The sequence below is a fragment of the Bos indicus genome, chromosome 6 (assembly GCF_029378745.1).
Source record: "Bos indicus isolate NIAB-ARS_2022 breed Sahiwal x Tharparkar chromosome 6, NIAB-ARS_B.indTharparkar_mat_pri_1.0, whole genome shotgun sequence".
Taxonomy (NCBI): Eukaryota; Metazoa; Chordata; class Mammalia; order Artiodactyla; family Bovidae; genus Bos; species Bos indicus.
In genome coordinates this window covers 102,368,186-102,382,236 of record NC_091765.1, presented here as the reverse complement: position 1 = coordinate 102,382,236, position 14,051 = coordinate 102,368,186, and the positions used below count along the sequence as shown (strand labels likewise).

General features: G+C 37.4%; 1 protein-coding gene and 1 non-coding gene across 11 annotated transcripts in view; both read right to left on the bottom strand.

Annotated features, from left to right (window-relative positions):
* Positions 1-14,051, bottom strand: part of PTPN13 (protein tyrosine phosphatase non-receptor type 13) — a 221,091-nt gene that overhangs the window by 3,501 nt on the left and 203,539 nt on the right. For all 10 annotated transcript variants that reach the window (XM_070791737.1, XM_070791738.1, XM_070791736.1 and 7 more), the window contains 6 exons: positions 10,436-10,491; positions 7,324-7,427; positions 5,656-5,804; positions 4,923-5,013; positions 2,372-2,709; positions 230-445 (listed from right to left, as the gene is read on the bottom strand). In XM_070791737.1, coding sequence (XP_070647838.1) covers positions 230-445; positions 2,372-2,709; positions 4,923-5,013; positions 5,656-5,804; positions 7,324-7,427; positions 10,436-10,491 — 954 coding nt within the window. The remainder of the gene's footprint in view (positions 1-229; positions 446-2,371; positions 2,710-4,922; positions 5,014-5,655; positions 5,805-7,323; positions 7,428-10,435; positions 10,492-14,051) is intronic.
* LOC139183763 (U6 spliceosomal RNA) lies at positions 3,652-3,755 on the bottom strand. The gene has a single exon (XR_011567380.1). It is a non-coding gene; the product is annotated as a U6 spliceosomal RNA (small nuclear RNA).

The following is a 14,051-nucleotide window of genomic DNA, read 5'->3' as shown; positions in this document are numbered from 1 at the left end:
ATCTAAAGACTATACAGAGTAAAAATGCAATGCCACATAAGGGGCTTTACATGGATGGTTAAAAAACCCCAGTAAAACAAATATAAGTTTGGAATATTATTTTCTTCTTGATTATGCCCTATGCAGTTTTGAAAGTTTACTAAATTGCAATTCTATGTAGTAAGAAAACTGTCATTCATACAAACTAATAAATAAAAAATTCTGAGATCGCAACACATCCTGTACTCACTTCAAGATCTTGACTGATTAATCCAAGAACCACATCTATGCATATTAGGGTCCCTGAACGTCCAATGCCCGCACTGCAGTGTGTGATGATTGGCCCCGATCTGTGAACATGTCTCATATAGGAGATAAATGTCAACAAGTCGTCTGGCTGGGAAGGTGTATCGTGGTCTGGCCAAGCAGTGAAATTCAGATGAGAAACATGTCGTACCTCTCCGGTCTGAAATTGTACAACAGAATAAGTAGATAAAGGTATACTATGTCATTTACATATAATTAATTCTTATTATTTTGTCCTTTAAAAATTTTGCCTGGTCCATTGGATTAGATCCAAATAAAAATGGAAGAGACAAAGAGACTCCATCAGACAACACATGGAGGACCTTTATAAAGGAGGTTACCAGATTGCTGTAATGGCAGAAACCCACACAACATTGTAAAGCAATTGTCCTCCAATGAAAAATAAAAAAGGTTACTAGATCCATGCTTCAAATATTGGTAAAAACTACTTTTTGGAAACCCTAAAAGCAAATTATGTTTTGTTATGAATAACAACCTTTTTTTTTTTTTTTAAATGACCCATTTTCAAATTCACTCAGGTAAAAGCCACTGTCATTGCAGGGGCTTAAAAGCCCTACAGATGTGGTCCGGCTTCCTCTCACACCTAACCTCTTCCTCCTGGCCACTTTGCTGCAGCACAGGGCCCGCTCTGGTTCTTTAAAAACACTTGGCACAGTCTAGTCTCAGGATCTTTGCACTTGCTCTTTCTGACTGAAACGCTTCCCTCCCCACAACGTCCCTGTGATGTTGACTTTCTCACGGCATCAACATCAGTATTTTCTCATTAGAAATTACTTTCCATGGGGTCAGCAATTTCCTTTGGTTGTATGGTTAACTTCTGAATCCCTAGATTCTATAACAAAGTCTAAGCTCTATAAACGTGTTGTTTAATAAGTCGTTTAAAAAATACCGAACAATTGTGCTAGCATACTGGAGTGGAAGCCTGGCGTGCTGCAGTCCATGAAGTTGCAAAGAGTCGGACACGACTGAGAGACTGAACTGAACTGGAGTGGATCTCGAGCAATTCCCTTCTCCAGGGGATCTTCCCGACCCAGGGATCGAACCTGGGTTTCCCACATTGCAGGCAGGTTCTTTACCATCTGAGGCACCAGGGAAGCCCCCAAATAATGCGTAGGCTGGTGTAAATGAATACAGAAATATCTTTGTAAAATCACAAATTAGAAATCATGAAGGAAATTCTCAGGCTCTGTTTACATGCCACCAACAACACGGAGTCAATCAGCTTTGTTTCTATGAAAATAAAATAATTCTTTAACAAAGTTAAAACTCCAGTCGGAACCTAACACATTATTCAAACCGAGTTAGCATTAGTGGGTGGACGAAGGAAAAAATGTGAGGGTGTGTGGAGGTGGGGAAACAGTAGAAGCTTAACCTCAGGTATAACCACTTATCTAATTTAAGATAATTTGTTTAGTGCTTAGGTGGAGCAATCGGAATCACCTGATTAACAAACATTTATGCTACAATTGTCCTTATATTAAAATATGTTGTCTTTGTAGGGGATTATTTTCTATGTGGAGATTTTTTTTAAAAGTTTTATTGAGCCTACTTAGAGGTTTGACCTTTAAAAAAAAAAGTTTCTAGCACATAGTTTTTGAGCTGTTCTGTGCTATCACACCAAGCAAAGGATGATGGTTAATTCTGTAAAAGTCCTGCATTTCCATTTTGATTTGAATACAGTATATACTGGAGGAAGGGCTTCCCTGGTGGTTTAGTGGTAAAGAATCCACCTGCCAATGTGGACATGCGAGTTTGATCCCTGGGTTAGGAAGATCCCCTGGAGAAGGAAATGGCAACCTTCCGCAGTATTCCTGCCTGGGAAATCCCATGGACAGAGGAGTCTGGCGGGCTACAGTCCAGGGGGTTGCAAAACACTTGGACATGATTTAGTCACTAAACAATATACTAGAGGAAACGGGCAGAATTCATGACGAAGGTCACAGTAAAGTTTCTATTAGATTAAAAATAATAGGTGGAATTAGTTCCACTGAAATGGGACTCAAATCATTAGCTTTTATTCAGAGAAAGACACTGATGTAATCATGGAAAGACTGAATGCACGCACCTGAATATCTTCCAGGGTCATTGCCCTTACTACAAAGCCCTTCAGCTGCTGCACTCTCACGAGAGCCAGTCGAAGTCTGTTGCTGACCATGGTTGATTTGCCTAGGACATTAGGCCAATAGCGCTGGCATTTGATTTTTTCCCCTTCTACTTCTTGGGTCATCATGGCTATCACTGAGGAGTTTTGTTCCCAAATCATCTGCCAGAAATCTCCAACAGTTGTGGGGAGAGGTCCTTGGCAGGCGATGTACACAAACTCTTCTCTCCCCACTGGTATCTTGATGAAGCTGGCGTTGATATATCCACCTTCATCTCCAAGAGGCACTCTGGTAGCGTCATCTGTGAATTTCCATCACAATACACAGTCATCTGTATCATGCATTTTTAAAGAGCCTCATAGACTAGATGAGTCAAAGATTGAGACTTTCCTCATAACCACAGATGAAATCACAAACGTATTTTAATAAAGGCATCTTTTCAAGGTGTAGTACAATGAAATCATTTTGTATATTTCCCTCATGTTGCAAGTATATTTAAGATGTAACTCAGTGAGTTTCCCCCCAAGTTGGGAAACTACAAAAGTACTTATTACAAATATGATTGGAACAATTAATGCTTATCTAACTATATTCCTTTAAGTAAGCAGCCAAAATAATAAACTAATGCAATAAATAAAAAGGTAGGTTGCTTCATTCTCCAGGCATTGTAATTTCATATAGTCAAAATATAAATTTTCAAAGCAGGCTTCCCAGTGAAAAGTATATATAAGCCATCTTTCTTTTTTAAATTTATTTTTTATTGAAGGATAATTGCTTTACAGAATTTTGCTGTTTTCTGTCAAATCTCAACCTGAATCAGCCATAGATATACATATATCCCCCCCCACCCTGAACTTCCCTCCCATCTCCCTTCCCATCCCACCCCTCTAGGTTGATACAGAGCCCCTGTTTGAGTTTTCTGAGCCATACAGCAAATTCCCGTTGGGCATCTACTTTACATATGGTGATGTAAGCTTCCATGTTCCTCTTTTCATGCATCTCACCCTCTCCTTCCCTTTCCCCTTGTCCATAAGTCTGTTCTCTATGTCTGTTTCTCCATTGCTGCCCTGTAAATAAATGCTTCAGTACCATTTTTCTAGATTCTGTATAGACGTGTTAGAATACGGTATTTATCTTTCTCTTTCTGACTCACTTCACTCTGTATAATAGGTTCTAGGTGCATCCACCTCATTAGAACTGACTCAGATGTGTTCCTTTTTATGGCAGAGTAATGTTCCATTAAAAAACCATGGAACGCTTCACGAATTTGCATGTCATCCTTGTGCAGGGGCCATGCTAACCTCTGTATCGTTCCAGTTTTAGTATATGTGCTGCCGACGTAAGCATTATATAAGTCATCTTATCCAAGAGAATTAATTTGCATGTACTTATACATTGCCAGTAATTTCTATTTTAAATATTCACAAATTTAACTGGTTATTTCTGTGATTGCCAAATTATAATATTTAGTAATAGATTTCAAAATCCTCTGTCAATTGCCCTTCTATCACTTGACTTCTGTTTCTTGTTCCACAGAAGCAAATACACTCAGTAATTCTTGATTTATGATTTATCCCATTCTGCTTTGAGATACTAGTCTGGCCATTTTTTTATTTGCCTGAAATAATCATCATGTACTTTATGGCAAACCAGGCTCTTTATTCCATTTTTATTTTATTTATTCCATTGAAAAAATCTTGTCTAAGATTCAATTCTTTTTAAAAAAATTTTTTCTTGAAATGCATTTGATTTATATGAAATTCAACTCTTAAAGGAGGTTTTTCTAAATGAATTTTGTATCTTCTACCCTGATTGAAAAAATTCAATTGTGTTATTTTTATTGCATGTTTGTCATTATTGGTTCTGTTATTTATCTTTGAAGTTATGACTTCCTGGCAAAGATAAGGTCAATGTGTCATGTGATATAATTCAATATGCCAATATATGTAAACATGACTCGTGATTATTATAAGAAGTTGCTAGATGTTAGTATTTTAGTCATATACATATATTCATATATATTTTAAAAAAGTCACATGTTGATTTGTGAAATGGGACGGGTAAAAAGGATCACCAGTCTTTCCATGTGGCATCTGAAACAATTCAAAGGACAATGCAACTTGGCAGTCCCACAGTGGCCACGTGCACGTCCACAGCTGTTATGACCACAGACATTTCTCTGTGCTTAAAATGCAGAATATATAGATCTGACTATGACACATGAACTAAGAAATTGCTTATCCAGAAGCCATTTAATATTTTTAGAAAGACCTTAAATATTCACGAATGTCTGAAGATACATTTAAGATTCCCCTAATCAATTTTCAGAATACACAGAAACTTTTAAAAGAGTTCACACACTATATATAAATTTATTTGTTACTGATGTAAATCTCTGGATGTATGTCTCTGTGTGTGTGCACACTTACGTGAGTGATAAACTAGCATGTAAGTTTTAAACTGGTTTAAATTATAGTAAACATACATTTGATTTGAAACCAAATTGGAACTTACAGGGCAGTATATTTTTATATCGGTTCTTCCTTCTGTTTTCCTTCGTCTGTCCAATTAGACATTGATCCAAAGGTTTTAATTCTTGAAGATTCTGTTAAGCAAAAATAGAAATAAAATTAAATTTGTTGAGATAAGCAGTAATTCATTGTAATGATTGCAAATGCTTTAAATGTACAGGCAGCAAAACTGACTATTGATTAGGGCGAACTTTGTTTAGAAATAGTTATGTCCTGTTAATACAAATCAGCCTAAAATCCCAATACTAAATCAATAAACTGTTGCAAATGATGCATCTCATCTATAATGTATTAACTATGAAGTTCAGTGGATGATTAGAATTGATACTTGGCTTTTTAAAAAAACTCTTCATCTTAACATAAGAGGATATTCTTCAAGGAGATTTATCAAGCTCCAAAATGTCTAAAGAGATTCCTTGAAATTAGTCTATTAGGACTCTAATCAGAAAAATTAATTTATTGCTAGAAATGAATGGCAGCCCACTCCAGTATTCTTGCCTGGAAAATCCCATGGACAGAGGAGCCTGGCAGGGTTACAGTTCATGGAGTTGCAAAGAGTCAGACACGACTGAGTGACTGAGCATGCTAGAAATGACAAGATGGTGCTTTTATAGTTGGAGGTTGTAAAGAAGTAGACATTTTCAAATTTTTCAAAATTTCTCTTAACCTTGCATAAAACTTCATCTGAGAAAGAACCACTGTCAGAAGCTCCTTACCTCCAGCTCCTTAGATGGGATTCCTTGATCGAGTAAACCCCGCAACATCCGAATGACTGACTTCAGCTTGGCACCAGTGTACTTCCCGGAGGGAAGCACTTTGATGATGGGGAGTGTGGTGAGTTCCTCATTTGTCAGAAAGGGATGCTCTAAAAAGAAGACACCAGTTAATTGAAAAAAAATTCCCCCAGAACTGATTTAGCCAATAAGAGAACTAATTTGAGCTTATCCTCACCTCATCTGGTTTTTACCAAAGTTGAGAGTATTGAAATTAATAAGGCAATACAATTAACAGGTAGGCAGGTATCTACAGTCAACAAAGGGAAATCCTAGCCATAGCAAGATCCTTGTACCCAACTTTTAAGGGAACTCCTTGCTGAATGTTCAGTGTTCTTAAGGGCTCTTGACTCTCAATTACTTAAAAGTTCCTAAAGGAGTTTAAATTGTTTCTGTTTCTCTGGACTCAAATGGCACTGTTCACTTGATAAAAATGTATTTAGTCCTGTTTTTACTTTGCATTTAAATTGGCTTCCAAGCACATGGAGGAAAAATGAAGAAGGGATGCTCCAGAAATTCCTTATCAGGGAACACTGCCCTGGAAACACTGATTTTTCCTCTCTCTACCCACCCGTGGTACTTGGTGCCACTATCTCTGGCATTTTATAGTTTTCTCCATGCAAATGAAATCCTTAGGGTCTTTAGAAGTTTATCAAATAAGTGATATCAGTGTCTAAGGAAGTGGTATGTGTCTAATTTAGTATCTGCACTGGCTATGGAAACTGCTGATAACAGAAGACAACTGTTATCCGGGAAAAAATGTAGGAGAGACTTCTTGCTATAGTCTGCACAAGTGTAGCTTTAATTACATCAATCAGTTGATAGGAGGATTTTGATGATGCAGCTACTATGCAAGCGACAGTAATTCCAGGCACTGCAGGGGGATACTCAAGAAGCTTAACGTCTGTCTGGAGTGAAGGCTAGTTGTGAATACAAAATTCAATCATACGAAATAGCTGCAAACTTTTACAGGACTGAGTGTGAATGCAACAGGAGCTCAGAGGCTGGAGGGATGAACCTGGGCTATAGGATTCGAGCATTTCCTTTGATACCAACAATCTACCTAAATCAAAAAAGTATTAATTCAACTTGTTTAGTTTCTTTCAACAATGACTTCAAATTACAAAACCATGCTGTTTCATTATATTAGTATAGCATTTCCTTACATGAGAAAAGAGAAGTTTAACACTAGATGGAACTTTATTGCTCTGTTAGCTCAGATTAAAACAAAGAGGCAGTAATAGGACAGACCAATTGATTTTTGCTCTTAAACATTTTCCTGTCTTTGACCTGTTCTTCCTACTTTGCTATAAATAAAATGTGCTCCTTGACTTATTCCAAGATGGCAAAATTTTTATTTTCTGTTTGTGTGTCTATACATCTATTTACATGTTTTATTCCAAGCCATTGACAATTTTATTCTAACAACTGTGCAAAAAATCTGGTCATATAAATGAACGTTGATGTCTGCGTATGTGATTTAATTTTATGTACAGAACCTAATAATGTAGACCTACAGTGAAATAACATCTATATGTTCTGAAAACTGTAATTCTCACGTATTTATTTTATATATTGTTTTTGATTAAAAGTTGCTAATAAATTTCTTGCCTTTATTGGAATCTTCATGGTCTGTTGTTTCTATTGGCAATTCATCACTTCCCCATGTTATTTCATCATCCTCAGTCTTCTTTTCTTCTGACTTTTGAATTAAGCTATGACAACAAAACACATTTATATTTTCTTCAGTTCTGTCACCAAAATAAATGTAAATACTATGTCCTTGAACCGCACATTTCCACAATTATTATTGAATTTAGTAATTTTAATAATAATCTATTTAAAAATAGATATGATTAAAAAATCCTCAAATCCATACTTCCTAAAATTTATAGGTAGATATAATTAAACTGAGGTACAGATTTTTTTTTTCTTCAGCTAAGATGGCAAAAGAGATGATTTATTGTACACACATTACATTCAGCCACAACTGAGAAGAGAATTAGTCCATAAAATCAGAGGTCCAGGGTAAAGGACCAAAAGGGACCATTTTGATATGAGCAAGGTGGGTCTTTCAAAGGTGGTCAAGGCAATCAGAATGGCCACAGGTGTTCCAGATCCATCGAGACAAGTTCTAGATAGTAGGCAGGCAGTCCAGTGGTTTGTACCAGCATCCCTGGCCCCTGGCTTCCCTTGTCTCTGCTTCTGTGGCTTCCGTGGGTGTACACGTTTACTTGGACCTCTGCCTCATCTTTCTTCTTTTGTGCTTCAGCCTGCCCATTTGCTGCTTCCTTCACTTCACTCTCATGGCACAGAGGTTTCTCAAAAGATGGTAACTAAGACTGAGAGCCCGACTGCTTAATATAGTTTACATCAGGTGCTTAAATAAACCCCAAGTCTTTGGTTAAAGGAGTCCTCTTGGGGATGGAGAGGTCATGGTTTGTATCCACCCTTCGTTGTGGACCAGGGATTACAATTATGTAAATAAAATGATTCTTTAATTACAGAAGTCCCAACTGATGGACCGTCTTTTGCTACAAAAGGAGGCTAAGAGGACACTCCTATATTTGCTGTTGTTTAGTCACTAAGTCCTGCCCAACTCTTTTGCAACCCCCATGGACTGTAGCCTGCCAGGCTCCTCTGCCCATGGGATTTCCTAGGCAAGAATACTGGAGTGGGTTGCCATTTCCTCCTCCAGGGGATCTTCCCAACTGAAAGATCAAACTTCCATCTCCTTCTTGGAAGGTGGATTCTTTACCACTAAGCCACCAGGGAAGTCCTCAGTATAAAGATACTGTGTGTGTGTGTGTGTATGCACGCACGTGCTCAGTCACGTCTGACTCTTTGTGACCCCATGGACTATAGCCAACTAGGGCTACAGTCCTGTATTTGGGTATTCACTTAATGTAATAAAATTCAGCACAAGTTCTCATTATTCTAGGGGTACACAGCAGAAGCCATCTCCTTGGTAAAATAGGTGGCTAGAAAAGAGAAGCTACGTAGAAGACAACAGTGTTTAGTGATAAGATGAGATGACAAAGGATAACACAAAGGCCAGAGTACACTTTTTCACTTTCTGATGCTCAGGGGAACAAAGCAGAGTACATTTGTCTGATGGCACTGTATACACCATTAAGGAGGACATGTACTAATGCTCCTGAAACATCATAACAGGATAGCAACTATGCTGCTTTTATAGTGGACACTTTCCTCTGCTCCGACTAATTGTATATCACAATTAACATATAATTTGCAAGCTCTGCATCCATGAGGTCTCTCTGGTCTTCCAGTAAGTTCATGTTGTCTGGAAGGATATGTTTTGCAGCTCCTCCCACCAGGATTGTCCCTTCTTTCTCATTCTTTTGAACAGCTGCTTAGTATTTCATTGTATGCTGCTGCTGCTACTAAGTCGCATCAGTTGTGTCCGACCCTGTGCGACCCCATAGACGGCAGCCCACCAGGTTCCCCTGTCCCTGGGATTCTCCAGGCAAGAACACTGGAGTGGGTTGCCATTTCCTTCTCCAATGCATGAAAATGAAAAGTGAAAGTGAAGTCGCTCAGTTGTGTCCGACTCTAGCCACCCAATGGACTGCAGCCTACCAGACTCCTCCGTCCATGGGATTTTCCAGGCAAGAGTGGGGACCAATTCTTAGAAATAAAATTGCTAGGTTGAAGGGAATGTATCAGTACTACAGTTCTTTGAACACATGACATCTATCATTATAGGACACACTGTTACTTAGTTTACATTAAGAAAGAAATAATATCAATGACTATAATTTTATAACCCTTCATGATTTCAGAGATGTTAAAATTTCAAAAGTGCTTCCAAGAACTGGGAACATGTTAAAAAAATCTATGTGTTAATAATGTTTTCAGTTGCCACTTGAAGAAGTTATATACTAATTTACTCTTCTTCTCCCTCGCCTGCCAAACAGGGAAAAGCCTATGTCTTACAGATATTGGTAGTTGGCCCAGATATCTGCTAATCCTTTAAGTATAAAACCATGCACTTCTACATTAACAGGGTCACAAAGAGTCGGACACCACTGAAGTGACTTAGCATGCATTAACTTTACTTAGTGAAAAATTCACTGTCAATTTGTATATAACTCCCTTCGACTGCTTGGTTATTATTTAATACGAAGCAAAATTCACATACAATCGCTTTGCTGGCCAACAATATATATAATTTTTCCTGATACATCATTTAGTGTTACAAAATAAAAATCTTACATTAGAAACTGTTTTCAACAGGAAAAACATTTGTGGGGGGTTAAAATGTTTCTTACCTGCTTTGGTTTTATTTTACTTATTTTATTTTCTTACCTGCTATGGTTTTATTAAAGAATGAAATTTATGAGGTATAGAAAAATAGAGAAGTAGAAAAATAAGTTGCCTATAAATATACCAGGAGAAGATACTATTATCACTGTATCTTCTTGTAGACCCTTCTTGAATTCTTTCTGATGGTGAAGAGAATATATTGGTTTTTTTTTTGAGCAATGTTATAATAAACACATTGTCACATGTCACTAGAACCGCCTTATAACAACATTTTTAAAACATTTAAAATTTTCAACTGTAGTTTCATAATTTACCCAAGTCTCATTTTATAGGAGAAGATAAATTAACTTAAAAATCAACATCTAAATGGAAATCTTCAGAGTGCTTCTAAAAAAAGAATGAAATTGTTATAGATACTTGAAAATTATTTTCTTACCTTTCACTTTTACCTTTTTCTTCACAATGTTCTTCACAGCCATTCATTTTGGTAGACTATGATAAAGAGAAATCAATATCAAAATAGCCTACTATAAAAAAAAACTATCTTATATAATGTTCAGTTTTTTCCTATTAATTATTGCCAATGTTTACTGTTATCGTTCATCCTCATGTTACAAAGACAACATGATAATTATTGCTGGCTCCATTTACCCATCTTCACATTCATTTTGTTTTTTCATTTCTTACATAGGGGGTATGAATGTACAGAGATAAGGAAAAAGAAAAAGGAAAACCTAAAGTAATGACTGTTTACCTGTGCACTTGTGACATGTTTTTAAATAGTGACCAAAACTATCCTAAAGAGAGAGAAATGCAAGAAGGCGAAGCGGTTGTCTAAGGAGGCTTTACAAATAGCTTAGGAAAGAAGAGAAGTGAAAGGCAAGAGAGAAAAGGAAAGATATAACCAACTGAATGTAGAGTTTGAGAGGATAGCAAGGAGAGATAAGTAGGTGTTCTTAAATGAACAGTACAAAGAAATAGAGGAAAACAATCAAATGGGAAAGACTAGAGATCTCTCAAGAAAACTGGAGACATCAAGGGAACATTTCATGCAAGGATGGGCAAAATAAAGAACAGAAACAGTAAGGACCTAACAGAAGCAGAAGAGATTAAGAAGAGATGTTAAGAATACACAGAAGAACTATACAAAAAAGATCTTAATGACCCAGATAACCACGATGGTGTGGTCACTCACCTACAGCCAGACATCCTGGAGTGTGAAGTCAAGTGGGCTTTAGGAAGCATTACTATGAATAAAGCTAGTGGAGGTGATGGAATTTCAGCTGAGCTATTTAAAATTCTAAAAGATGATGCTGTTTACGTGCTGTACTCAATACTCAGCAAATCTGGAAAACTCAGCAGTGGCCACAGGACTGGAAAAGATCAGTTTTCATTCTAATCCCAAAGAAGGGCAAAGCCAAAGAACATTCGAACTACTGTACTACTGTACTCATTTCACATGCTAATAAGGTTAGGCTTAAAATCCTTCAAGTGAGGCTTCAGCAGTATGTGAACTGAGCTCTTCCAGATGTACAAGCTGGATTTAGAAAAGGCAAAGAGCCAGAGATCAAATTGCCAACATTTTGGATCACAGCGAAAGCAAGAGAATTCCAGAAAAAAACCTACTTCTGCTTCATTGACTACATGAAAGCCTTTAACTGTGTGGATCAAAACAAACTGTGGAATATTCTTGAAGAGATGAGAATACCAGATCACTTTATCTGTCTCCTGAGAAACCTGTATGTGGGTCAAGAAGCAACAGTTAGAACCGGACATGGAACAACGGACTGGTTCCAAATTGGGAAAGCAGTATGTCAAGGCTGTATACTGCCACCCTGCTTATTTAACTTATACGCAGAGCACATTATGAGAAATGCCAGGATGGATGGATTACAATTAGAATCAAGACTGCCTGGAGAAATATCAACAACTTCAGATATGCAGATGATACCTGAAACTCCAGTACTTTGGCCACCTCATGCGAAGAGTTGACTCATTGGAAAAGACCCTGATGCTGGGAGGGATTGGGGCCACGAGGAGAAGGGGACGACAGAGGATGAGATGGCTGGATGGCATCACTGACTCGATGGACATGAGTTTGAGTAAACTCCGGGAGTTGGTGATGGACAGGGAGGCCTGGCATGCTGCGATTCATGGGGTCGCAAAGAGTTGGACATGACTAAGCGACTGAACTGAACTGAAACTGAACCACTCTAATGGCAAGAAAGTAAAAAGAGAAACCAGAGAGCTTATTGATGAGGGTGAAAGAGGAGTGAAAGCTGACTTGAAACTCAACATTCAAAAAACTAAGAGTTCACTTCATGGCAAAGAGAATGGGAAAGAGTGGAAACAGTGATAGACTTTATTTTCTTGGGCTCCAAAATCACTGTAGATGGTGACTGAGCCATGAAATTAAAAGATGCTTGTTCCATGGGAGGAAAGCTATGACAAACCTAGGCAGCGTATTAAAAGCAGAAACATCACTTCGCTGGCAAAGGTCTATATAGTCAAAGCTATGTTTTTTCCAGCAGTCATATACGGATGTAAGAGTTGGACCATAAAGAAAGCTAAGTGCCGAAGAACTGATGCTTTCAAACTGTGGTGCTGGAGAAGATTCTTGAGAGTCCTTTGGACTGCAAGGAGATCAAACTAGTCAATCTTAAAGGAAATCAACCCTGAATATTCATTAGAAAGACTGATGCTGAAGTTGAAGCTCCAATACTTTGGCTACCTGATGTGAAGAGCTGACTCACCGGAAAATACCCTGATGCTGGCAAAGATTGAAGGCAGGAGGAGAAGGGGATGACAGAGGATGAGATTGTTGGACAGCATCACTAACTAAATGGACATGGAGTTTGAGCAAACTCTGGGAAGACAGTGGAGGACAGAGGAACCTGGCATGCTGCAGTCCATGCAGTTGCAGAGTCAGACACGACTTAGCAACTGAACAACAGTTTAAAATCTAAAATTTCCAACGTGTTAAATTATTTTGCCCATTTATTAAAAAATATTTTTTAAATTGAAGTACAGTTGATTTACAATGTTGTTTTAGTTTTTGGCGTACAACAAAGTGATTCAGTTATATACATATAAATGTGTATATATCTATAAACACATATAAAACCACTTTTCCATTATAGTTTATTCCATGATACTGAATATAGTTCCTTGTGCTATATAGTAGGTCTTTGTTGTTATATATTCTATATATAAAAGTCAGTATCTGTCCATCTTAAACTCAGTAATCCCAACTCCCAACCCCTTTCTCCTTTGGTAACCATAAGTTCGTTTTCTTTATCTGTGAGTCTGTTTTTATTTTGTAAGTAAGTTCACTTGTATCATACTTCAGATTGCACACATAAGTAATACCATATTTGCCCTTTTAAAGTAAAGGGTGTCTCTTTAGGGAACACAAATTAATTAGTTCATAGTTTAGCTGAGTCCCAGAGACCCAAGTCTTGAAGAAGCATTTTGCTACACTCAGAAAAAGATGCCAAGTGGAATTTTTACATGGTTAATCTTACGTCTCAATCTTCATCAGAACAAATTATCTTAACCGGAAATTTCTTTCACTTCAAGACTCTGCATTATCTGGCTTCTGTCTGCCTCTGGTTTTACTCTCGCCTTCCCTAACTAGACTTTAAACTCATGGGCCTTTCTTGAGCTCTTCAAAATCACTCATCTTTTTTCACTTTTTCCTTACTAGTGTAAGTGTCTTTATTTTCTGAGGACGTTTCCTACCACCCAGGCTAAACACAGTTCTCCTTGGTTATTCTCTTTTCAAGCATTTTCTTTTCTAAACTTCATAGACTTTATCACAACTTGTAATTGCATGTTTATTTGCCCTGTTATAGATATTGTAGAGTTAAAAAGTATCTATAATTAAGTTACTCTGATATAATTTTCAATTGATCTGAGGGAAACACAGAACTTTTATGGAGGAAAAAAAAAAGTAGGTTGTTTTTAATCCACTGACAACTAAAAAAAAACAAAGCTTCTTAGATCTTATCTGTTTTTAAGAGTTGAAAATTTTAGTCTGGTCTAAAACTTGA